The sequence below is a fragment of the Cebidichthys violaceus genome, unplaced genomic scaffold (genome assembly GCF_023349555.1).
Source record: "Cebidichthys violaceus isolate CVI_PGR_0920_01 unplaced genomic scaffold, fCebVio1.0.p SCAF_44, whole genome shotgun sequence".
In the NCBI taxonomy this organism is placed as follows: Eukaryota; Metazoa; Chordata; class Actinopteri; order Perciformes; family Stichaeidae; genus Cebidichthys; species Cebidichthys violaceus.
In genome coordinates, this window is record NW_027176639.1 from 1,976,626 (window position 1) to 2,001,767 (window position 25,142).

The window sequence follows — 25,142 nt, forward strand, 5'->3', positions numbered from 1 at the left end:
ACGTCTGAAACATTCTCTTACTAACAACACAACCACTGAGTCACACAGAGTCCTGAGGCGTCGAGCTGGTAGAAACGGTTCAACGGTCAGAAATCATCCGGTCCGGATCTCTTTGTTCAATGAAGACACAAACCCAGTTTCACCATTTAATTCACTTCAGCCTCATACAGAAGATGATGGAGCCTCCACACGCTGATCTGCCCCGATCATCACGACGGAGCACATTCTGCCGTATATTCACTGCATACAAATATCACACGTATATTGATTGCCCTTAAATGACTGAATGAGCCCAGATGATTACATGATTACATTCACTGCAGCAGATCAGAACATATGAACAAATGAGACAAACAACCCACCACAATGTCTCCTTTATAAAACAGAGTGAAGACAAAGAGGAAGTATGAGACGGAGTGTGTGTGTGTGTGTGTGTGTGTGTGTGTGTGTGTGTGTGTGTGTGTGTGTGTGTGTGTGTGTGTGTGTGTGTGTGTGTGTGTCAAAGGTTAAAGGTTTTGGAGTTAAATAATGGAGCTGCTGCTCAGTTTCTTTGAGTGTTTAAAGGCGATGAAGCCTGTGAGTTATATCAGATATATATAGATATATCTATATATATCTATATATAGATATATATAGATATATCTATTTATAGATATAGATAATAATTCTCCCAGCAGTTTCAGTCAGCCATTGGTTTCCATTCATTTCTGTAATTAGTAGACGCTTGAACTTTGCCTGAGTTGTGTAATCCATTGAGCTGCATTCATCTCGACCGTCATCTTCAAACATGAATGCATCTAATCTGTAATACTGAATGATGCAACATGACACACTGACGCTGTGTCTCAATATCTGATTGTTACTTCTTAAAGAAAGCGAGTCTTAACAGCTGACTGATTCACGTCCTGCACAGAAACTGACGGCTAACTGGAACGATCGGGGAAACACTGTGCTGCACACCTTTAAAAACGGTCAGCACTAAAACTATGTATTGAAGTTGATCATGTGTCATCAGACCGTCCTTCTAAAGGAACATCAGCTGATCAAAAGCACCATAACGTACACAGAGAGTGAGACGATATCTTCAGCTGACAGATTAAAACATAGCGTGGGGGAGGGGACGTTACATAAACATCAACACAGACTGCAGGGTCAACTTTAACCAGGATTATTTGCTAATGGGGTGAGGCAGTGGGTGGATTAGAACTAACACATGATTCTCTGCTGTGTCACATGACGAAAAAAATAATAACTATTAGCAGAGTTAACAGACGTCATCCACACAGAAACACACAGCAAGACTCGCTTAAAGACGTCTGCTACTTCCTGTCTGTGGGAAGTCAACGAGGATCATCGTCAGTTTAGCAAACGTCTGTCCAGAGCAAACGTCTGTCCAGAGCAAACGTCTGTCCAGAGCACACGTCTGTCCAGAGCACACGTCTGTCCAGAGCAAACGTCTGTCCAGAGCAAACGTCTGTCCAGAGCACACGTCTGTCCAGAGCACACGTCTGTCCAGAGCAAACGTCTGTCCAGAGCAAACGTCTGTCCAGAGCAAACGTCTGTCCAGAGCAAACGTCTGTCCAGAGCACACGTCTGTCCAGAGCAAACGTCTGTCCAGAGCAAACGTCTGTCCAGAGCACTAAACACAACAGAGAAACATGTCGTTGTGGCAGAATGACTCATTTCAAGGCCTCTGCATTTGTCACACATCTCGTGGAGTTTCACAGGGTCGGTCTTAATGTTGCACCCTCGACCTCACGGTCACAGTGAGCGTAAAGTAGAGACGTCTGAGACGGGGACGTCTGAGACAGGGACAGACAGGGACGTCTGCGGTGCAGCAGAAACAGAAATGAGCGGTTACCCAGCCTCACGGCACACACCGGTCTGTCTTCCTTTGGGCAGACGGCTCAGCACCCACTGTGCTGCTGCTGGAGAGCTCAGTGGGACACATCCTGCTTTTGTAAACTGCAGATGATAAAATGTGTGCAGAGCAGCAGAGCAGCAGCGCAGCAGAGCAGCAGAGCAGCAGCGCAGCAGAGCAGCAGAGCAGCAGCGCAGCAGAGCAGCAGAGCGCTGACACAGTGGCTGATGATTATTTCATAATCGACAGCATAATGGGCTTAATGTTGGTGAAGAGTTTAAAGAAAATCCAAAGTAGAGCCGCCTATTACTCATGACTCTGAATACACGCGAAGGAATTAGTGTGAAGAAAGTGAAGATGAAGAAGACAACAATGAAGAAACAGCTGATGAAGATGCAGCAGAAGAAGAAGAAGAAGCAGCGATCCTTTTGCAGAGCTAAGCTTCTACCACATTCATGACACGCTGCTAACACCCCCTCTCTCCTCAGCCCCGAAGGCGACTCTACGTCTGATCTAGTCGTCTCCTTGGTGACACAAACACTAATCCCTCATTATGGGATGTAGGCTGCGGCACCCCGAAGCCCCGTTTTTTTTATTCCCATATCACACCACTCCAAACGGAGCAGATTACTGTAATCTGGGAACACTGGAGCAGACAGATTAGATTAAGCTCATTACACACATAAAATATGGGAGAAGGGGTTAAAAACTCCTCACTATTGGTTAAACACACTTCAGAGCACGCGCACACACACACACACACACACACACACACACACACACACACACACACATTTTGGTCATCTATGGACGCCTCACTGACTCTCAGCTGGTGCCAAATGTTAAACGTATAGATCTTCTAACAGATCTCCTCAACAAAGGACAGATGGGAATAAAAGATGAACTTGGCGTAGGAAGTATGTTGAGCTTCAGAAGCAGCTTTCTCTGGTGGTTAAGTGCAAATAAGCCTGCGTCACACATGTCATGCTTACTTTCTGTGTCCCTTTGTAGTTACAAATTACTTTGTAATTACTTTCGCAGTACTAACCCCAACGTGACACACGTGTTATGATCAATTGACAGAATTAAAATGAAAATGAGCAGCATAGAATCATCAAAAGGTGCTTAAAGTCCCCAATGTAGTGTTTGTATAGGAGTGAGAGTGAGAGAGAGAGAGAGAGAGAGAGAGAGAGAGAGAGAGAGAGAGAGAGAGGATATAACAGTACTGCAGCCGAGCCTCCGCCCCCCGACTCTCCTCTCATCCCGTCCGCTTCCGTTTCAGTGATTCCAGCTGAAGCAGAGAGAAGCAGAACACGACGTTGTACATCGCTGACAGACATGATGATCAAACATCTGTTCACACTGGAAACTCTTACCTCGTTCTCCACCATCTTCAACCTGCCAAGTGCATCCTTAGCAGCGTCCTGTAATAAGACAATGAAACACAATAAGGCCCAACCTAAACACACACACACACACACACACACACACACACACACACACACACAGGTCGACTGCACTCACCCTGTTGCCTTGGCTGGAGTGTTTCTTCACGGAGTCAGCATAGCCTTGGACGGAGCGCTTCAGTGCGTGTTCGTACTCTACACATGGAGGTGAAGGAAGACGTTTGAGAGGCTGAGAGTACATCCACATTACTCCGTTTTCGTTTGGAAACGCATATGTTTTGCTACGGTTACACTGAGCTTCCGCACTACGCCGGCGTTTTGGAGCACCGTAAACGGAGGAGTTTAGATACGATCCCGAAGCCGGATAACTTTGGAAACTCCGGGTAGCGTATTCGTGTGGACGGACGGAAACGCATACGTTTGGAAACGATGACGTAACACCGGCGATCGACTACCAGGTTAACTGACAACTGATCACAGGCATTGCTGACCTTGTTGTCTTTACTAGCAGCTGTTGTCCAGTTAAAGTCTGCATGTCTGCGGAGGAAACAGCTGTTATTGTAGCGATCGGTGAGCGGCGAGAGAGAGAGAGAGAGAGAGAGAGAGAGAGACAGAGAGAGACAGAGAGAGAGAGACAGAGAGAGAGAGACAGAGAGAGAGAGAGAGAGAGAGAGAGAGAGACAGAGAGAGAGAGAGACAGAGAGAGAGAGAGACAGAGAGAGACAGAGAGAGAGAGACAGAGAGCGAGAGAGAGAGAGACAGAGAGACAGAGACAGAGAGAGAGACAGAGAGAGAGACAGAGAGAGAGAGAGAGAGAGAGAGAGAGAGAGAGAGAGAGAGAGAGAGAGAGAGAGAGAGAGAGAGACAGAGAGAGAGAGACAGAGAGACAGAGACAGAGAGAGAGACAGAGAGAGAGACAGAGAGAGAGAGAGAGAGAGAGAGAGAGAGAGAGAGAGAGAGAGAGAGAGAGAGAGAGACCCGCAGTGCTGTAACTAACGTTAGGTCTGAAAAATAAAACGTATTAAACTTTCCACGAACTGTATCTGTTTGAGTTTATAGAGGAAGATTTGAGAGAAGATCTTAAGTATCAAACACATACTTACGATCATTAAAGACTACTTTATTACTCTGGTTGCTTAGTTACAAAATACGACAATCTACTTCCTGTTTACATCGGCGCATGCCCAGTGAACGTGAAGAGTCACGTGAGATTCGTTTCCAGGCGTGTAATATAGACGGAGATCACTTCGGAAACGATGGCTGAAACGCCGTGTGGACGGAGATCGTTTTCGTTTGAAAACTCCATTTCCAAACGAAAACGGAGTAATGTGGATGTAGCCTGAGTCATGTAAACACAGGCGGTGGTGAAGCGAGCGCTCGTTTGTGCTCTTTGTGCAAGTCGTTACCGGTCAGTAGAGCGGAGGAGGCTCGCTCCAGCTGTGCTTTCTGCCACTGCAGTCTGTGTGTGACCTCTTTGTGCTGGTGGACCAGGTCAGAGGGGGGGTGCCGCTGCGCCTTTCGACATTCTGCAATCTGAGAGAACGACGACACTTTCCCATTAGAGAAGTGGATGTTGTGGACGGTGTTTAGACCGCGCGCGCACACGCACACACACACACACACACACCTTTCTCTCCAGCCGCTCCCTGTCGTGGTTGAGGAGGCTGAAGCTGGTGAGTTTGTACAGTGGAGGAGAGTTGTTGGGATGACTGCTCCTGCTGCTCGCTTCACGTCTGCTGCTCGCTTCATGTTTGGGTTTAGACCGAGGAGATGGAGCCTGATTTAAATGCACACACACACACACACACACACACACACACACACACACACACACACACACATTGACTTCATTGAACTGACACTGTCAATATATTTAATGGTGTCAGCTCCTGTTACTCCTGCAGGTATAGACCTGGCAACGGGGGCAGCAGCTCACGTCGTGACTGTAGACCCGGTTATGTTTGAGACAAACTAGTGTGTTGGTCTGAGGTCTAGAGTTCAGGTAGTGGTGTGAAGAATGAAAAAGGAGAACTGGAGAGAGGAGTTAAAATCCTCGTCTGATCGTTGGTTTCTCAATGTTACAAAATGTTGTCCCCGTCTCCCCCTAACCCCAAGACAAAAGGACCACTCTGCTCACCCGTTCCTTTCGTCTCTCTGGAGGAGAAAGGGAGGACACCGGATCGAGAACCAGCCACTTCTCCGTCACCGGCTGGAGATCAGCTCCCGTTACAGGCTCTCTGATCTTCACCTTCACCTCCAACTTTCCACCGGTAGCTTTTCGTCCATCCATCACCTACGAAACACACCGTTAGGTAGAACTGGAACGTACCCCGCGTATGCATGTGTGTTTACTTGCCGTCGACGCCCACCTCTATCTTCTCTCTCACGTCACACTGGTTCTCTAAGGCCTCTAGCTTCAGCTGAGCAGTGCCCACAACTCTGTCCGTCTTAAACAGGCCTCTGTGAACACAGAGCAGACCACAACATTTACAGCCTAAATCATGAGGACAGACAGCGAAGCTTCTGCCTGCATTGTTGTTTTACCCCTTGTGGACGATTTCAAACTTGATGCTTTTGGACTGGACGACCCGCTTGAAGCCTCGAAGGGCTCGGTTGATGTTGAGTTTGAAGTTCTCTTTGAACTCGGGGTTGTTGGTGCTCTTCACCGTGCCCGTTTTGTCCCTCTGAGCCTCCTCCTACACGCAGACACATGAATGCATTAAAGCACATCTGGATGACACCAGAGTGAAACATCCAGAGTCTCGTCCCCGAGTGAGACAGACGCTTACCGCACTGGGAAAAGGAAACTCAAACTTCACGCTGGCATCCAGATCGTTAGGAGAGACACCTGAAGGCAGAGAGGTAGGTGTTCGTGAACAAACATGTGACACATCACTGCCTGGTGATTTCACAGACGCAGAGCCGCCATCAGTACCTGAGGGACACGGCAGGTTGATGCCTCTGATGATGTACAGTATCAGGTCATTAGGCGACAGGCCGGTGTGGATCCTAAAGAGCAGAAAACAGAAAAGCATTTAGAAACAGAACCACGAGTGACAGACAACAACCAGTCAGCTCCCCTGAACGCCAAACGCTCCCGACTGTTGATGAGCTTATGAGTCACTGCCAGAGCTACCTAGCCGTTAGCTCGGTGTGATACCGGAGCAGAGCCAGAGTGAGTCACAGCGAGTCAGTCTGACTCATCTACCGCTCGAGTCAGGGAAAGTCTAAAAACATCTGATGCATGAGTGCATGACAATCTTTAGACTCAAATCGCTCAGTTGCAAAGCTCCAACTGAAATAATAATTCTTAATAACTGAACTTCAATCAGTGTTTCAGGGAAGTTGACACCAGGAAGCAGTGCTGATATCCTTCAGCTGTCAGAAATAAAAGAATAATTAATAACTGGGATTCAACGACTATGCAGCCAGAGTTCATCCTTACATTCAAGTATAAAGCTAAATATATCAACCTCAAGGTGGGATAAAAGAAAAGTCAGCTGATCTCCAAAGTCAATTCATCCTCCATGTAAACATCTGTTTGTTTGTTGAGATCTTTCAGTCTGGATGAAGTCATCACCACGGCTGAGATGTCTTTGTGGAGCACAAGTGGCTCAAAGAGAATACATTAGAACTGAACGTTATCATATCATTATCAGGTATCGGTTTGGTGCTGACTTGACGGTGTTCAAGGTCCTCTCCTCTGTGCGACACTTGGGGACCGGCTGGCCCTTGGCGTGGGCGCTCTTCAGTATGGCGATGCTCTTCAAACACTCCTCGACTAGTTTCTCAAACCTGGGGAGAAGCAGAGACGTCCTCACACACAACTCCTCACATCAAGTCTTACAGTATGGAGCAGTTATCGTACGGCAGGCAGCTCCGTTTGATCAAACCAACACTTCCTGCACTCTTCATATAGTGACATCTTTTTAAAGCAACGCTGACGAAACAGAAAGCAACGAGTCTTCAGGAATGGGTGACGGTTGACTGTGTGTGAAAACGTCTGTGAGGAGAAGGTGACATGAACGTTGGGCTGTGTGCTCTGTGCTGATGCTGTAGAACCACAGTGTGTGTGTGTGTGTGTGTGGACACAGTGAACACACTCCACAGCGGTGATGATGTGCTCAGTTAAGAATAAATAAAGTAGTAAATCAGGAGATAAAAGTGCATATCAAACATAAGCTTCTCACGTGTGAGAATTTGCATATTTTCATCTTTTAATGGGATTAAAAATGTTTCTTTTAGGTTGTGACTGTTGGGCAGCTCTAACTAATAATGATGGTGTTTGTCATCGTATGAGTAACGATGTACAATGATTAATAAACCAAAATGAATCTCATAGCATCAAATCAAACACAGACTGATGCAGATAACATGTGAAACAAATGTACCACAGCGGGTCTCTTACTTCAGAGCCTCGGCCACATTACCCAACAGAGTGAGCTGCTGAGAGAATCCCAAACACTTCTGTGGAGAAACGGAACAAAGGAAGGCGTGACGGCGTGAGACACACGACTACTGTGATCTGAATATATATATATATATATATACGTAAACGAAGAAGAGAGAAGAGCGTCCGGACCTCGTGCTGCTTCCGCAGAAGGTCCATGAGGCCGTGGTACTGTTCACTGGAGCGAGGGGAGAGAGGGGAGGTGCGGGAGCGAGCCAGGGAGTAGTCCTCCTCGCTGACCGGAGCGCTGGGAATCTGTCAGGAGGAGACCATTACAAATGAAAACTCTGTCCACTAGAAACGGGGAAAGTGTTTCTACGCCGGTGTGATGTTCTGAAGACGGAGAGGAAGACAAACTAACAGAGGTACAACGTTAATATTCTGCTATTCATTACAGAGAGTCAGAGCGAAGCACACGGTCATCTGAAGCAAAGACGCTGCAATCAAAGTCAGGAGAAATGAAAGAAAGTCAGATGGGAGAAGTGGCAACTATATGAAATATGAAATATGAATAGAGGAATGGTAATAAACAAACACACACACACACACACACACACACACACACACACACACACACACACACACACAGAAGGTGAGACCGTGATGAGCACAAAAGGTGTTTTGATTTCCTGTGCTTCCTTCTTAACGTCTTCTATTCCTGTCGTTGCGTGTCGACACACCTCACACGTTTGGTTGCTCCTGTGACAACATGTGACAACATGTCTCTCTCACACACACACACACACACACACACCTTCTTGTACGTCATTCATTTGAACATGAGAGTGTATTTATGACCTTGCTGATGTCAACAGGTAGCCCAGCATTGGCGGCGGTGACCATGGGGTCCAGTCCCTTGGCGTGTCTGAGGTGCTGCGCCGCTCCGGTCATGTCCTACAACACAGCAGATGTTCAACACTCAACACAAGATGCCGGAGAAGCTGTCAGCAAAGAAAGGAAAGAAAGAAAGAACCAGCGCTTACTTACCTTCATCTGTTTGGAGCGCAGCGCAGCACGCATAAAGGCCTGTCGCCTTAGCAACAGGAAATCCAATTGCTGCTGGGCTGAAAGCATAATTAAGAGAAACAGAAGTGAAACTCTGCCTCGCGCAGCACTCAAACTCCTCGCACGGTACATGTGTGTACGTGTGGGCAGAACACGGAGCGCTCAGAACGCACAGCGCTCAGAACGCACAGCGCTCAGAACGCACAGCGCTCAGAACGCACCTTTTGGTCCCAGTTTTGGAGCCGCTGGGCCTCCGGGGGCCTGAGGAGCCGGAGACTTTGCTTTCTGGGCCGGTGGACGCGCTGCAGGCTGCAGAGACAGAACATGAGAGTAAAGAGCGTCACACAAATGCAATGACACACACACACACACACACACACACACACACACACACACACACACACACACACACACACACACACACACACACCTCTTACCTGGGACCTTGATTTAGCATTTTTAACCATTCTTCACGACATTTAGTGAGTCACTGTTTCTATACATTGATGTAAGAGTCAGGAGCTGCAGCAGAGACAACAGTAATGACTCACTAGCACAGCAGCCGGGCCGGCAAACGATCACAGCAGCCAGCCTCGCTTGAAAAGGCAACCAATCAGGTTTCTTGGCTGCACAACAACAACTTGACCATTTGGTCGAACCTTTATTCATTTATTTATTTATTTCGTACCTTGGCAGCCTCTCTCTGTCCGTCCTCTTCTTCATCTTCTGCGTCTGGATCCTGATTAGCTATTTTCATTGCCGTTTCCAGAACACCCATGAAGTTCTGCTGACCCCCCTCTGAGCCCTGAAGCGGAGGACAGCCTACAAGACACACACACACACACACACACACACACACACACACACACACACACACACACACACACACACACACACACACACCTTACTGTAGCTACACAGTGCAGCAGAGGCCCGATCCAGAAACACACCGGGAGAAGGTTACCTGGCGGCACAGGAAGGTCAGACAAGTTGACGGGTCGTCCAGCTTTGTGAGCTCTGATGGAGTCCTGGTATTGCTTTTGAGAACAGAGATGATAATTATGTTATTAAGGACAATTCCACGCTTGAATACTCTTATATTTTTATATCCTGGTGTTGTTACTCTGTCACAGGCAATAAATGTAACGTTGTAAATCAGAATAAATGCAATATATCGATAGCGAACAACCTATGAAGTGTCTTTCCTGCATATAAACAGTGACAGGAGCAAAACTCATCAATGTGCTTCCTCTCCTACCAACACAAAACACATGCCACACAACAACATCTTGTCCTTTCTCTCATGTTCTTGTTTTATCCATTTTCCTCGCCTCAGACAAATCTACTTCAAAATGAAAGGTTTCCTACTTTCCCCCACAATGCCTTTCAGCAGTCCTCAGAGAACAGAGACTTTATTGCAGGTTATTCCGGTCGGTAAAATGAGCAACAGAAGTGGTGACAGTGAAGGCAGCGGAGGGTATCTCCAGTCAAAATACAGTGTGTTATAACACACCGGTTATAACACACCAGTTATAACACACCAGTTATAAACACACCGGTTATAACACACCGGTTACAACACACCAGTTATAAACACACCGGTTATAACACACCGGTTATAAACACACCGGTTATAACACACCGGTTATAACACACCGGTTATAAACACACCGGTTATAACACACCGGTTATAACACACCGGTTATAAACACACCGGTTATAAACACACCGGTTATAAACACACCGGTTATAACACACCGGTTATAACACACCGGTTATAAACACACCGGTTATAACACACCGGTTATAACACACCGGTTATAACACACCGGTTATAACACACCGGTTATAAACACACCGGTTATAACACACCGGTTATAAACACACCGGTTATAACACACCGGTTATAACACACCGGTTATAAACACACCGGTTATAAACACACCGGTTATAACACACCGGTTATAACACACCGGTTATAAACACACCGGTTATAACACACCGGTTATAACACACCGGTTATAACACACCGGTTATAAACACACCGGTTATAACACACCGGTTATAACACACCGGTTATAAACACACCGGTTATAAACACACCGGTTATAAACACACCGGTTATAACACACCGGTTATAACACACCGGTTATAAACACACCGGTTATAACACACCGGTTATAACACACCGGTTATAAACACACCGGTTATAACACACAGCAGGAACACAAGGTGCATCCCAAACTGCTGCATCTCTGAGAATATCTAACGCTGTATTTTTTGAGAAACACATTATTGGGCTTTGAAAGTGGTCACAACAGCACGGTGCATAAGGGGCGGAGTCTGTACCTTGACGATGCGCTGGTGCATGCGAGCCTTACGGTCGTCTCCTTTGCTCTTGGCTCCCTCTGCTGCTGACTTGTAGATGTCCATCCTCTGCTGAAGGGCTTCTCCCAAACTGCTGGGAGCAGGCAGATCTGTGCAGGACACACACACACACACACACACACATTCACACACACATTCTCACACACACACACACACACACACACACACACACACACACACACACACACACACACACACACACACACACACACACACACACACTTCACACGTGGAACATTTGTATCATCTGAAGGATCAGGGCTACTGGAGTCTTACCAGCAGCGACCACCTGGGTGGGTGTGGGGGCAGCGGGGGCAGCGGGGGCAGCGGGGGCAGCGGGTTTAGAGGAGGACTGAGGAGGAGGAGGTGCACTGTGTTCTGCTACTACGTCTCCTGCAAATGAAAGGATTATTATCATCATCATAACCTTTACTTTAATCAGGTAACAAACAGCCAGTTATACATGGGCATTTCAGAAACAGTGTCATCAATCACAGACATCCCTCAACTGGTCCAACATTAAACATCATTCTACTTATACGGTGAAAAGTCTTCCAGCCTTCATGGTGCATTTTAAAGACATTTACAGACATTCATCACATCGAAGAAGCTCAATTTCAGTCACATTATGTACGGCAGGAAGCTGCAGGAAGACTTATCAGTTCAGCAGTGATGTCTGAAGAACGTTAAAGAGTTAAAGGCAGGCTGTAGTCTATACATGGAGAGAGCCATGTGCATACAAATGATATCGTAAACCTGTGTTATACAACATATATACACAATATAATATATACAAATGATATCATCAACCTGTGTTCAAACCCAGTCTGAGCATGATCTCCCAAACTAAAGAAAAAGCATCAACGATATCAATAAATAGAGCATTAATGCAGTGATGCCTTCTGCTTGAAGCAGTCAGAGTAAAGTATCTTTGTAAAGAAGTTAGGCTGTGGTGAGTAAAGTATTCCTTTAAAGAGGCTACACTGACCAGGAGGTGGCGGTAGTGAGCTCAGGTCAACTGGTTCGTCTCTGTCCAGTGCCTCCACCAGAACGTCCAGCTTCTGCAGAAAAGAAGGTCAACTCCATACAAGCACACAAACACATAGATGTGTTCACGTGATAACACTGACGCCGGTTCTGTTACCTTGGCAGTGAGGTAGTGCTGTTTGGCCCGGTCTATGTCGGAGTTCTGCTTGGCGTGAATGGCGGCGATCTTATATTCCCTCTGTCTGGACAACACGGCCTGCTTCAGCTCTGAATGGAGGGAGGACAGACAGAGACCACACGAGAGAAAGAGAGAACAAACCAGAAGACGTGTTACACTCTTATAGGTTTGACATGAAGATTGAACAGTGAAGTCGGACGAGTTGAAACAATAATCAGTTATAATCAGAGTCCATGAATTCAAAGTGTTAAAGTGGACCAACATCACCACATCTTGACTCGTCTACATCCGGTCCACAGAACAGAGAAGAAGCGGCTTCCACAGCCGCTCCGGACGTCATACTGTGCGTTTACCTGAGTGCTGAGCGTCGGGCTGGCCGGGGGTGAGGGGAGAGATGGCGGGAGTTCCCGGGGTTAAGGCGGCAGCCGGCTTGTGGGGCACGGTCAGACGGAGCGGCTTCATGTTGGGAGCCGACGGTGCAGCCTCCCTCAGAGGTTTCTGGTTTGTGGGAGGAGAGGGCGTCAGCTCCGGCAGCTCTCCTTCCTTGATCGAGTCAGACTCGTCTGTGACGTTGGACTTTCCGCCGAGAGCAACCGGAGGCGGAATCTCCTCCTCGTTCACTGGTTTCCCTTTCCTGACAGATGTCAGCATGGACTGCAGTGTCTAGGGTTGAAGGAGAAATAAATCATAAACATATGTTTATAGCATTAAAATCAAGAAAGTTGCAATGTTTTATAATATTAAGAGTGAAGGCAAAGTGTGGTTGTGTAGGACGTCCTCCTCCTCCTCCAGTCTACCTTTAACCCACGGTCATATCTTCGAACTTTGCTCGTCTCCCCCGCAGTCTTAGCATTGGAGACGGCCGTCTTATACATTTCAACGCGCTCCAGGAGGAGAGACTCCAACCCAGTCGCACCGCCGGGAGCGGCAGGAGGAGCCGAGCGGGACGCCGCGCTCATTTTGGGCGCAGTCGGCGTGACTGCAGGAGGGGTGGGAGCAGGAGATGGTTCCTCATCATCCTCTAGCACCTCATTCAGTTCTGCCTGTGTGCAGTAAAACAAATAAATCCAGATATTTAAAGCAATCAGCAGCTGAGATCCGCTTCTATTAGAAGTGGAATGGAAGGGATCAGGAATGCAGCTCACAACGTGTCTTTATTCTCACTTAATTGAGTCATTTAGTCTGAGAGCGGACAAGAACAGGGGAAATATGCACTTTATAATATTTTCTGACAACTTATCAATGAATCCACTGAGTGTTCCAGCTGTGAGAGGAAACAAAAGACGGTGTGAGTGTGTTACCAGTAGATCTTCATCATCATCATCCAGATCTTCATCCCCCATGTCCTCTTCATCCAGGTCTTTCATACAAAGCGCCGCCATCCGCTCTATATCAGCCATGGGAACCGGAGCTGGAGGAACACGTGACGCGTGAATAAAAAGAGAAACCTGTCCTTTTCTCGGTACACGAGAGACTCTTCCTCACCTCTGCCGTCACCTTTCTTCCCTTGTGGTCTCCCTCCACCTCCTCCCACCAGATTCAGAAGCTCTGCCTCCAGCTCTTCATCGTTTCCCTCATCATCCATCCCTCCACCCGGGGACAGGTCCAGGAGCAGCCCCATCTGAGCCACCGGGCAGACAGACAGCAGTGAGGACAGGGACAGAGGTGCTGAGTCATACCTGTTGTGACGTCACAGTGGATATCATTCACACATCTCATCATCTCATCATCACACATGTTACCTGTTTGGCCCGCGCTGCCCCTTGACCCCGGGGGGGGGGGTTCCGACTGCGGCTCATCGGCGGCTCGAACCTGAAAGTGAAGGATTGAGTTGAGTCAATGGAAAGAAGCAGAACTGTGATTAACAGAACCTACAGTATCCACTGCAGTACTGCTGTGTAGAGTCCGCACTGACCTCAGCAGTAATAAGACATAATCATATATATTATAAATTATATTTATAATAAATTATATTTATAATAAGTCATACTTCAAACTGTCCCAACTGTTTTCTATGGAGTTAGCTTCTGTGTGCTAACGTGTTAGCTAACACAACAAACAGTTCATTTCTACATAGACACTGAACGTGCAGGCAAGCTGTTTACCTTCGACTTCACGGACCGAGGTGTTTCCGTTACCGTACAGCTAACGTTACCGTACAGCTAACGTTAGTCAGCTCATAAACAACGGGAGAAAAGACACAACACACACAAGCAGGCGTGAAACGTAACGTCAGGTCTGAGCTGTCAAACACTAGAACGGTAAACTGAGGAATTTACTTCCTACATTGCGTCTCTGATGGCAACGCACGTCGCGCTTTACGGCTAGACCAAACACACCCAGTACTGACGTAAAACACCGACGTCACGTTACGAGGCAAGAGCAGGTGGGTGACCGTGGGAAAAATATATACATATAGAATATATATAAATATATGTATGTATATATATCTACTGGGAATGAAGTTAATCAGTATCAAATGGTTGTTTTTTAAACGGTCTTCAGTTAACTCGTGTAACTATGTTGATGTTAGCTAAAGTTAGCTGCATTTACTGTATTAACTTACGTTACTTAGATGTGGTTATAAACTAACCAGGTATAACCGTAACACTTATCTTTATTATTTATATGTATTAATGTTTCACTTATCTTTGTTATTTATATGTATTAATGTTTCACTTATCTTTGTTATTTATATGTATTAATGTTTCACTTATCTTTATTATTTATATGTATTAATGTTTCACTTATCTTTATTATTTATATGTATTAATGTTTCACTTATCTTTATTATTTATATGTATTAATGTTTCACTTATCTTTATTATTTATATGTATTAATGTTTCACTTATCTTTATTATTTATATGTCTAAATTTTTCACTTATCTTTATTATTTATATGTATTAATGTTTCACTTATCTTTATTATTTATATGTATTAATGTTTCACTTATCTTTATTTATATGTATTAATGTTTCACTTATCTTTATTATTTATATGTCTAAATTTTTCACTTATCTTTATTATTTATATGTATTAATGTTTCACTTATCTTTATTATTTATATGTATTAATGTTTCACTTATCTTTATTATTTATATGTATTAATGTTTCACTTATCTTTATTTATATGTATTAATGTTTCACTTATCTTTATTATTTATATGTATTAATGTTTCACTTATCTTTATTATTTATATGTATTAATGTTTCACTTATCTTTGTTATTTATATGTATTAATGTTTCACTTATCTTTATTTATATGTATTAATGTGTTTCACGTATCTTTGTTATTTATATGTATTAATGTGTTTCACGTATCTTTGTTATTTAGGGAGAAGAGATGACCAAAGCAAAAGCAAAGAGCAGCAGCAGCAGCAGTGGTAAAGCAGCTGGGCTAACTGATGTGCTACTGTTTAACAGAAACTATCATGTTTAATAAGTGCTTCACTATCATTGATAGGCTCGTTTTGATTTGAATAAATTCATTTAAGTCGATCCTTATGTGTTAAGGCGTAGCTCCACCCCGGCCTCGGTCACTCAGGTCAGGGAGGAGGGAGCGACCCAGTGATGACATGTCAGAGATCGATGACGTCCAGGCTGCTCATCATCAGGTCACTTCAGTGATTGAAACTAAATTAAATCAGTTTATTAAATTGTAGATACGTCATTCTATTCTTTTCATTATTTCAGGACACTGAAGGAAACCATACAACAGTGGATGCCACACTGTCACAAAGCCTCCACCCCCCTCTGCAGGAGCAAGACGAGACTAACGTCACCGATCCCAGCACTGACTCTCAGCTGAAGGGCTTTAAAGCACATGCTGGTACCGATGCCAACGACAGCGGAAAGGATGAGGAGGAAATGACAGCAGAGGAATGTGACGCATCAGCATCCCAGACGTCCACTGATCAACTCCAGGTCTGCGTGCAGATCTCTGAAGAGGCTGCTGCTGCTCTGGAGGGTCAACCGGCTGCAGAGGAGAACCCTGAATGTCATTTTGAGAAAAACCAAGAAGTTAGTCGAGAAGAACCCGGCAACGTGACTGATGTCAAGGAAACCGCACAGGAGGCTGCAGCGGGGCCGCCGGCCAAAAAGAAGCGAAGGATGGGTGTGTGTGGTCTGACGGAGAGGGAGCGGAGTCACTTCTTACACACACGGAAACGTGAAAACGGGCAGAACGGAGCGGAGAGAGGTGGAAAGCAGAGTTGTAGTAACACAGCTGACCCTGTGGCTCAGGAAGAGATTACATCCTCTTCATCGTCCTCACTGTCCGTCCCAGGAGACAACGTCACAGGGCGGGAAAAAGTTCAGTGCAGTCACTGTGGAGGGGAAGACAGGTCAGAATAATGTAGTGAATCCAAAAGTAATGTGAAGTATCTTTGATTATTTAGATTAATGAGTGAAAACACTCCAAACACACAACAAAGACACCTGGTTACAGTAACGGGACACAGTGAAATGTGCGTTGATGACATTGTTTTTAACACACAGGGCAGAAACTGAAGTCCACATCGCTGCCACCACCTCACATGGAACCAGTGTTGTGTCTGAACCAGGCGGCTCAGAGGGAACTAGAAGTGAGGTTGAGGCAGGCGTAGGGCCTGGTCCAGAGCAAAGGGGGGACACAAAGTCAGACCTACCTGCAGAGGAGGAAGAGGAGGAGCTTTTGGGAAATCAGGTGCAGCAGGAACACGAGGGAGCCACAGCTGAGAAACCTCAGGAGCAAGTTAATGACGGGGGAGATGGGTCGGCAGCAGTCGACCAAAGTCCCGCCATCACTTTGTCCTCTCACACAGCTCAGAGTGAGGAGACTGAGGACCGGGATGCGATCGAGGCTGCTCCTCCGCAGGCGAGCGGTGAGACCAGGACAGGAGAGGAGGAGTTGACTGGTGATGCAGCGGACGATGACGGAGCTGAAGCTTCATCCACACGCACCACCCAGGCAGGAGGAGTCAGCGCGGTGCAGCTCTGCGAGGCTGCAGTGACACCTGGGGGATCAGAGGATAAAGACAGCGTGAGTGCTGGGACAAACTTTTAGTGAAGTATTTAAGGAAAATACTGCAACTTCTAAGAGGTAGAGGGAGCCAGATAGTTGCTTTCTAAATCACTGACACACTGACAGACTTACACCACATCGATACTCAAATGACTTCTTACCGTCTAGCTCTACAGAAGTGGTTGATTTGTTTTCGTTGCTCACAGTGTGATTCTGATGGTGAACCTGGTGCTGGTCCTCCTACTGTGAACGCTGAGCCCCCTCAGACCAGGGACGCCGCTGACCCGTTTGGATCTGGGTCCTTGGATTACGTGTCAGACTCGCAGCTGAACACCATCGTTCTGACGTAAGGAAGTAGGAAAGGAGGTTAAATCCCACAAGAACGCTGACAGTGGGCTGCAAACAGGGAAGCAAGTGAATGCATTTCACACAGACGTGTGAACGTTAGTAAGCTTATAGAACGTCTCCACACATTAAAAGGAGTCTTGGATGCAGAGTGTAAACCCAACAGGAAGTCATTTCATTGAATGTGTCATTTCAGGGCTCGTTTATGTACTCTGACATGTTAAACTTATGCATTTTCATGCAAAATTGTTGCATGTTTAGTGCGTGTTCTCTAGCGCCACATAGTGGACACAGGAAGTGATACATTTTCAATACGTCATCTCCAGGCCTCGAGCTCTGCAGTGTGCACAACCGGCCCGACATGTGTGACCCAGTTCAACGCTCGCAGCTTTCATTTTGTTTGTTCCTTATCTTCAAGAAGACCAATATCGTTTTCCTGTCATATCTACACATTGTAGTTCTCTTAATAAATGTGGGATTCGTTACAAGCTCATACACCACTTTACTTTCTCTCTATTCAGTGAGGAGGTGGTGATGGAGGAAGAGCATGAAGACGCTACAGACCTGATCTGTGGACTCATCACAGAACTCTCCTCTCTAAAGTCAGTAAACGCTCCTCTCTCATTTCTTTCTGGCCTCTTCACCCTGTTCTCTAAACTCTGTGTTCATCTCTCTCTCTCTGTCTCTCTCTCTCTCTCTCTCTCCCCCCTGTTGAACTTTTGACTCGTAACACCATTGGTCAGTTTCATCCTCTTCACACCCACCTCTGCGCTCTAATTGGCTGGAGTGTGAAGTCAGCTCTGTCAGCTGTAGACTGCTTGGCACCTTGTCCACCATGAGCCCTGAAGGAAAGCGTTGGTGGATGTAAGCGGATGGAAGACTCTGGGCAACAAATCAAATGATGCTGTTGAATAGACAAAATACATAGTCAGACAATCTGACTTCATGGTCTTATCTGCAATAAGATCATGAACTATAGTTTGTTTCTGTCACTCATCCCCTACTTAACGTCTTCAACCCGCCTTAATCCATCCGACCAGTCCAATGTAAACCTCGTAGAGAGGAGAACGTTATTTTTTAATGAGGTTATTTAAACTGCTAATCAGCGTCTCCTTCTAGTCGTAAGGTCATGACCTCTCACAGAGAGCTGGAGAACCTGCGCCGCAGCAGTAAAAGTTCAAGAGGCTGCAAACGTTGAGGATCAAGTCCCTGCCATCCTGAGCTCACTGTTTCCCAGTGGATTGTGGGTAATGAAGGCACTTAGTACTATTCATCTGTTGTCATTCTTGTTCTGTTGACCACTGGAATGTGCAGTTTAATGGCTCCGTTTTTTTCTTGCTTTCCCCAAATAAAGATCAGTGTTCATTAAATCAGTAATCTGAGTATTTCTTCTAGAAGTATCTGTAATGTGATAAAGGTACACACACACACACACACACACACACACACACAGAGATGTGGTGAATTTAGATATTTATAACTTCAGATATACAATCATTTCACACAGAATTGTTCACACTTTTTTTTCAAGTCATTACAGATGAAATGGCATTTTAGAAAAGCCACACGTACAATATTCAAAATAAAATAACATGCTTTAGGAACAGGTATTCACTCCACACCTCAGAACAAGAACAAGTCACTCATATGTTAAAAATTTAAAATGCCAACATGGTCACATGATGCTTAGCCTATACGTAGTAAAGTTATTACTGATGAATGTACAGAACGGTGTGATAGTAGGATCCTTCAATGCATGGACAGGAGATATGAAACGACATCAGCTGGCCGCGTTTTAAAAATATGTAAAACAAATCTTTTTCAACGCATGTTTTTCTCTCCTCCCAAACAGAATATCTGGCAGTCGTTGTTCAAAGTTCTCTACAACAGCTAAAGGACGCGGGTAGAGAAGGCTAGGCCACAAAGAGACCAGCTGCAAAATAACTCCAATCAGCATTAGAGAAGAGGCTGCACAGCAAACGTGCCAAAGCATGCAAATGAAAACCACACACGCACACGCACACGCACACACACACACACACACACACACACACACACACACGGTAAATGAGGATTCAGCCTTCTGCGTCTCAGTGCTACCTGCCACCTGTCGGTTCAGCGTCTGCACTTGGCGTACACGGAGCTGTACGCGCTGTCAACCTTCGGACAGAAGCGCTTGGTGTGCGCTTTGGCCCCCGTGGCCCCGCACAGAGGACACACGTACTGCCGCAGATAGGGACACGAGACATCTCCGGCCTGGTTCTTCAGCCAGTGGGACCCGCACACCACCTCAGACTCCCCGTTGTGCTTGCAGAAGCTGCAGAACATGCGCTCAGGTGACGCAGGCAGTGGTGGGTCCGGAGTTTTGAAACGAGTGGTTTTCTTGCGGTCTTTCGGTCCCCGGGAGCCTGGCGGTCTGGGCAGTAGCTTTGAATCTACCGCGTCAGGTGTATCGGCACGAAAGGTGTTCGAAGCGTACCACGAGCCACCAGGCGGACGTTGATCAGCCAAAGTGCCTGGCAGCGGACATTCAGCGGAGAGGTGTGGCGCACAGTCTGCCCCGAGGTCGCTGCTTCGGCAAACTGCGTTAATGCGCACTGACATCAGTGGCTCGCACAGGGCATCGGGTTCTGAGTGACGGGCTTCGGAGGCTGGCAGTGGGCACTCAGTGGCCGTGTGCCGGCCCAGGATCTCTCGGATTGTGTCCGACAGTCCAATGTAGTCTCTCCAGGGCTGGAAGTTGGAGCTGTCTGACTCCATGAAGTGCGGCAGGTGACGCGAGAGTCCCCGAACCATGCCATTCATTCTAGCTCCTTCTCGGCCAGATGTTTTCGTCTCGTCCGCAGACTCCCTTCAGTATCCGATAGAGTTGTTGATGTTGTAATAACGATGCAGAGATAGGGCGCTAAGCACGCGTCACAAACTTCTGAAGTTGGTAATTGGTAATTGAGTACAAGTGGTGATCAGAGGCACGCTCCTCCCCCGTGCCAGCAGCCAATCGCATGAGCTCATGCACCGCGCGTGCAGGTCATCAAATAAGAGGGGTAATGACGTTTTGGTCCCTCGTGCACAGTTCTGTTTTTTCCCTAATATATAAGTCTTTAAAATATTCTGGTTAGGGAGGTAAAGCAAGGCGTCTCAGATTGAATAGGATGATATTAAGCAGCAACATTGAGGAGTTTGTAATCTCGTCTATTTTTCTGACTATTTGAAGTTACAACCTTCACTGCTGAAGACGGCCTTTGTTAAACTGCAGCGTTCTGAACCATTTGAAGACTTTAACAGGTTTAGACAACAACATGTTGTGATAATCCAGTCTGGATGATACAAACATGCTAATTGGGGTCTCTGCATCAGCTATGGGTAGTTAAGACCTTTGATCTGTTGCATAGTGAAACAAGGCAGTCTGTGATCTCTTTAATCAAAGGAGAGATGAATCAATGCAAGACCAAGATTCTTGACAACCTGACTTTGGGATATCACACAAGGACCACAACAACAATCTCAAAATGAGGAAAGATTATCTGTGCCAGATTTAGCTATTAGCTAATTTAATAATGGTGATTCATCTTTATAGGAACAGCCAAGTATCATCAGCATAGCTGTGGAAATTAATCCATGACGGCAAATAATTTGACCGAGAGGAGAAATATAAAGAGAGAAGAGCAACGGACCGAGAAAAGAGCCCTGAGGTACTTCATATTTCACATCAGAAAACTGTATTATTATTATTATTGTTATTATTATTATTATTATTGGAGACGTTTCCGGTCTACCTCTATACTATCGAAGGCAAATATATTTCCTGGTTTAAACAAAGTAAGTAATGGACAATGTGTCAAGCAAATATAATATATATATATAAACACACACACACACACACACACACACACACACACACACACACACACACACACACACACACACACACACACACACACACACACACACACACACACACACACACACACACACACACACACACACACACACATATATAGTATGTAAAGTGGCATTAGCATTCTATAACCTGCTTTAGTAAAAAGGTCAAAATAAATGCCAAACAGTCGTCCAAATATGTCCTAGAAATATCGTTTTGGCCAGGCTGCATAACAACAACATAAAGGATTCAAGTATGATCAGCCTTTATTGATTGTTTAAAAAGAGGAAATAAGGTGCCGTATGTTTTTAATCATCAAAACGGTATTAATAGAACCAGTCTAGGTGTGCAGCCTGTCGTCTCTGGACCGTCCCGTCTACTCGGCCGTCCCAGGTCTCTGACTGCTCATCACCCTCTCTGGTTCTGAGGAGAACAGAGTGAGTAGTGGTTCTGGTGAACATTTCTACAGTTTCATTCGGGCCAAAGTGGAGAAAAGTTTCCACAAAAGTTAATTTGCATCAGCAGCACACAGGGCCAGGTTCACTCATCCACTGACAGTACAGTGAATGCTCTGTGAACACATGAAGCTTAAGACGTTGTTTGTTCACGGTTCATTTCTCTCTTTGTCTACACTGCCATTGCTATGAAAGCAGGACTTCACTAACCCGCAGTTGTATGACAGATTGAGGGCCGAGTACAGCTCAGGGGTGCTCGGGGTTAGAACTCTGAATCTCCCCTCATGTGATCCAGAGAGAGCAGCTACCCCTGACTGGGTGGAAGATGGTGTAATGGGGAGACAGTCAGATACGCCAGTGGGCCCCGAACTTGAGAAATCTGAAGTCACATGCACATAATGCGTTAAGGACTTTCCTCCCACCGCTCCACCCTTCTTAATTGAATTGCATGCTCACCGAGTGCTGTGCTCTCTCTGGTGTTGCTGCTCGGTGCTCCTTCACCAGACAGAGGGGAGTCGCACAGATACTGCTGCTTCAGGAGAGAGGCCTTCTGCTGCTCAAAGTCACGGCGCTGTAGACACAAAAAATACCATTTACAGAGTAACAAGCAGCCTTAAGCCAGGATGCTGCGATCTTCTGGAGTACAAAGCACAATGAAAGAGTGAGGGATCCTCTTCTGCTTGTCCAATTGAGCCTAAGGACAGAGGGCTTCATGCACCAAGTGTAAAGCCCTTTGAGGCAAGTTTGCAAACTAATACCAGTGTCTCGTCACCTCATGGCTCAGTCGGATGGCAGCGTCGGTGAAGGACCGCCTCTCCCTTTCAAAAGTCCGCCGCTGATGATCAAGCTCTGCCCAGCGCACCTGAAGACGTTCCCACTCCTCCAGAAAGTAGGAATCAGCCAGGTCAGCGGTGACGGGTGAAGCAAGGCTGTCCTGAAGACAGACAAAAGCAGCGTCTCTAAGTCTGGCTGACAAAAGCTCATACAAGAAAACTGTGTGTGGAAGTGTAACGAACCTGCAGCAGCTGCTGCTGTAGTCGGACAAGCTGTTGACTCTCCTTCAGTTCAGCTTCTAGTCGAGCCAGGAGCTTCTCATGGTCGGTGTCAACGCCAGTGTGGCCTCCACAGTCAAGACAGACCACATAGTAAACTCCTCAGGCACGTGGTTTTCAAGCATTGCTTTAGCAAAAATAAACAAGCGATGAAGACATAGATACAAATCAAAGATTGTCCATCCTTGGCGTTTACCTTCAGATGGGACGTCACCGAGTCTCTTCTGCACCTGCCTCCAACTCTGAACCACACCTCCTGTTACATGGTCACCCAGCGCTCGCTCAGCCTGATCCAGCCCTTTGTCTTCAGTCGGGACTTCTTCCTGAGCAGCCACCATGTCTGACAGGGTCTTAAAAAGAAAGTCAAACTGATTTGTAATTTTAGATACTCATCTTGGACTCAGCCCTTTAGAAACGATCAACACAAAGTCATGGAAGGAGCCGTTCGGGAGATGTTGATGACTGTACTGGATCTTCCTCAGCCGATTTGAACAATTTAAGGACGTCTGGTCCAAGGTGGCTTAAAAGTTCAAGGAAGGAACGTCTAAATGGACGTTCAAGCTCCACAATGGAATACAAATGGACCTTGTATTAGGCTAACTCTGCTGCAGCCTCTGCTGAGGAATACGATGGACAGGTACTAACTAATGGTTAACTTTTAAAATCATCCTTTCTTTGGCCCAATATGACCAATTCTAGTGATTAACCAGAACGGGCCTCAAGTTAAAAATCCTCACATGCTCCATGTCGACTCGGAGCGCATGAAGTAAAGTGGTGAGGCTGTGGCGCAGCTTCATCGCCTCCCTGAGCTCCGCTTCTCTGCGCTCCAGCATCAGACGCAGCATCGCCTCCTCTCGTCTACACCGCAGAGGGAGCAAAGCAGGATTAGCGAGAGGTGGAGAACGCGTGTGGAGGCTACGTTCAGAAAGTGATGATAACATCAAGGCACCTGGCAGTGGACCGGAACGACTTGATTGGCTGTTCTCGTTTGCCTCGACCTCCAGGCGGAACGTTCAACACCTCTATTGCTGTGAAGAACAATGCAAGATGGAAAACGTTGCGTGAATAATTGATATATAAGCAAACAGCTGTGGGGGAATATTCTGTGAATGTAACTGTAACGGGACAGAGAGTCTCACAGGCTCCTTTCTCTCTGTGTCGGTCAGTCAGCTGAGACACTCGCTCCTTCAGGCGGTTGGAGTGCTGCTCTCGAAGCCTCAGCTCCGCCTCCTGCTGGTTACACCGCAGCTGCAGACGAGTGCACTGCCGAGAGGGTGGAGATGGTTTTGAGAAGGGGAATAGTGCAAATTCAGGTGGAAACATATTCCACAATGTCTGTCACACACACACTACTTACTTTGGCCCGTTCACAGCTCAGCATGTCCTGAAGCCTGGCCACATGCTCATCCATCTCCTTCAGATGCTCCTACATGATAGAGGTTTAGTTCACCGAGCATCAACCCTCACCCATTAACCCGTTACATTCATTGTTACCCAGTCTCCTTGCTCCCTGTGCTCCTCCCTGTCAGCCCACCAGGAGGCGCTGTGAGGGAGCTCCCTCAAAGGGCTGGGATCCTCCAGCAGATAGGAGTCTGTAGTCAACAAGGTGGGGAGGGGGAGGGGGAGTAAGGACAGAGGGATCGTGGTGAGCGGTGGTGTGGATTGGATTGCTTTTTTTCCAGCATTCATGGTCTGAGGCTTTTGGTTGGTGCTTTTGGGGTAGAAGGTGACGGTATTACCAGAGTACTCAGAGCGTCTTCCAACTCTCTTCTGGCCAAACCTGGAAGCCATCTGGAGAACATGTCCACATGTTAGCAACAAGGGGACGTGTCACTCACATGCACATGTAACCAGCGTGTACCACAACAGGGTCAAGACAATGTGAACACACACACGACATACATACCAGTGCATGACTACGGGGACCATGGATCAGTTCACCTGTCTCCAGAGCCTTACCTGAGCAGAAGAGGGAAACCTCCTCAGACAGATGCTGCTGCTGCTTTTAGTTCCAGCTGATGTCACTTCTGCTGATTACCATCAACGAAGGACGAGACCGAAGCTCCAGGATTTAAAATAACTCTGATCAAACTTTTAACTTGAGGACGTGTTGTGAAAGTATTAACCAGT

General features: G+C 46.4%; 4 protein-coding genes across 5 annotated transcripts; 1 reads left to right on the forward strand and 3 right to left on the reverse strand.

The window, feature by feature from the left end:
• Nucleotides 1-133: 133 nt before the first annotated feature.
• On the reverse strand, nucleotides 134-14,593 carry cc2d1a (coiled-coil and C2 domain containing 1A). The gene is made up of 28 exons (XM_068728886.1): nucleotides 14,381-14,593; nucleotides 14,018-14,087; nucleotides 13,761-13,896; nucleotides 13,577-13,686; nucleotides 13,073-13,318; nucleotides 12,629-12,938; nucleotides 12,255-12,364; nucleotides 12,099-12,171; nucleotides 11,387-11,503; nucleotides 11,072-11,199; nucleotides 9,687-9,759; nucleotides 9,411-9,544; nucleotides 8,944-9,031; nucleotides 8,705-8,781; nucleotides 8,516-8,611; nucleotides 7,850-7,972; nucleotides 7,676-7,734; nucleotides 6,946-7,062; nucleotides 6,203-6,276; nucleotides 6,057-6,115; nucleotides 5,812-5,963; nucleotides 5,637-5,727; nucleotides 5,405-5,560; nucleotides 4,895-5,044; nucleotides 4,674-4,800; nucleotides 3,386-3,462; nucleotides 3,238-3,285; nucleotides 134-3,152 (listed from the first exon to the last, which is right to left on the reverse strand). Exons 2-28 carry the CDS (start codon nucleotides 14,072-14,074, stop codon nucleotides 3,120-3,122), a joined length of 3,021 nt encoding a protein of 1,006 aa, XP_068584987.1. The 5' UTR covers nucleotides 14,075-14,087; nucleotides 14,381-14,593; the 3' UTR covers nucleotides 134-3,119.
• A 1,023-nt stretch (nucleotides 14,594-15,616) lies between these two features.
• Nucleotides 15,617-18,973, forward strand: LOC137886498 (break repair meiotic recombinase recruitment factor 1-like). 2 transcript variants are annotated; one of them, XM_068728977.1, is made up of 7 exons: nucleotides 15,617-15,661; nucleotides 15,792-15,892; nucleotides 15,972-16,621; nucleotides 16,776-17,298; nucleotides 17,487-17,626; nucleotides 18,147-18,227; nucleotides 18,745-18,973. In XM_068728977.1, the coding sequence occupies exons 1-7, from the start codon at nucleotides 15,622-15,624 to the stop codon at nucleotides 18,821-18,823; spliced, it is 1,614 nt and encodes a 537-aa protein (XP_068585078.1). In that variant the 5' UTR covers nucleotides 15,617-15,621; the 3' UTR covers nucleotides 18,824-18,973. The 2 variants fall into 2 exon arrangements, with proteins under 2 accessions (XP_068585078.1, XP_068585077.1); XM_068728976.1 differs by having other exon boundaries at nucleotides 18,147-18,831.
• A 123-nt stretch (nucleotides 18,974-19,096) lies between these two features.
• On the reverse strand, nucleotides 19,097-21,621 carry nanos3 (nanos homolog 3). Its single transcript, XM_068728963.1, has one exon. The coding sequence runs from the start codon at nucleotides 20,428-20,430 to the stop codon at nucleotides 19,741-19,743; it is 690 nt and encodes a 229-aa protein (XP_068585064.1). The 5' UTR covers nucleotides 20,431-21,621; the 3' UTR covers nucleotides 19,097-19,740.
• A 132-nt stretch (nucleotides 21,622-21,753) lies between these two features.
• si:ch211-286b5.4 (afadin- and alpha-actinin-binding protein) lies at nucleotides 21,754-25,109 on the reverse strand. The gene is made up of 13 exons (XM_068729001.1): nucleotides 24,919-25,109; nucleotides 24,752-24,803; nucleotides 24,507-24,604; nucleotides 24,370-24,438; nucleotides 24,152-24,275; nucleotides 23,962-24,040; nucleotides 23,750-23,870; nucleotides 23,209-23,362; nucleotides 22,977-23,080; nucleotides 22,733-22,894; nucleotides 22,417-22,531; nucleotides 22,171-22,339; nucleotides 21,754-21,928 (listed from the first exon to the last, which is right to left on the reverse strand). The coding sequence occupies exons 2-13, from the start codon at nucleotides 24,801-24,803 to the stop codon at nucleotides 21,832-21,834; spliced, it is 1,344 nt and encodes a 447-aa protein (XP_068585102.1). The 5' UTR covers nucleotides 24,919-25,109; the 3' UTR covers nucleotides 21,754-21,831.
• Between the last annotated feature and the right edge of the window lie 33 nt (nucleotides 25,110-25,142).

What these genes read in the sequence shown, in the direction of transcription:
- cc2d1a (XM_068728886.1), bottom strand. Translation starts at nt 14,074, where the DNA reads ATGAGCCGCAGTCGGAACCCCCCCCCCCGGGGTCAAGGGGCAGCGCGG. An exon ending in AGCACTACCTCACTGCCAAG is followed by an intron (nt 12,172 to 12,254) that starts GTAACAGAACCG and finishes TCTTTTCTGCAG; the next exon opens with AAGCTGGACGTTCTGGTGGA. An exon ending in TGCACCAGCGCATCGTCAAG is followed by an intron (nt 9,760 to 11,071) that starts GTACAGACTCCG and finishes TGTTCTCAAAAG; the next exon opens with CAATACCAGGACTCCATCAG.
- LOC137886498 (XM_068728976.1), top strand. Translation starts at nt 15,622, where the DNA reads ATGACCAAAGCAAAAGCAAAGAGCAGCAGCAGCAGCAGTG. An exon ending in GAGCAGCAGCAGCAGCAGTG is followed by an intron (nt 15,662 to 15,791) that starts GTAAAGCAGCTG and finishes TTATGTGTTAAG; the next exon opens with GCGTAGCTCCACCCCGGCCT. An exon ending in TCCAGGCTGCTCATCATCAG is followed by an intron (nt 15,893 to 15,971) that starts GTCACTTCAGTG and finishes TCATTATTTCAG; the next exon opens with GACACTGAAGGAAACCATAC.
- nanos3 (XM_068728963.1), bottom strand. Translation starts at nt 20,430, where the DNA reads ATGAATGGCATGGTTCGGGGACTCTCGCGTCACCTGCCGCACTTCATG.
- si:ch211-286b5.4 (XM_068729001.1), bottom strand. Translation starts at nt 24,803, where the DNA reads ATGGCTTCCAGGTTTGGCCAGAAGAGAGTTGGAAGACGCTCTGAGTAC. An exon ending in TCCGAGTCGACATGGAGCAT is followed by an intron (nt 23,363 to 23,749) that starts GTGAGGATTTTT and finishes TTTCTTTTTAAG; the next exon opens with ACCCTGTCAGACATGGTGGC. An exon ending in CCATCCGACTGAGCCATGAG is followed by an intron (nt 22,532 to 22,732) that starts GTGACGAGACAC and finishes TTGTGTCTACAG; the next exon opens with CGCCGTGACTTTGAGCAGCA.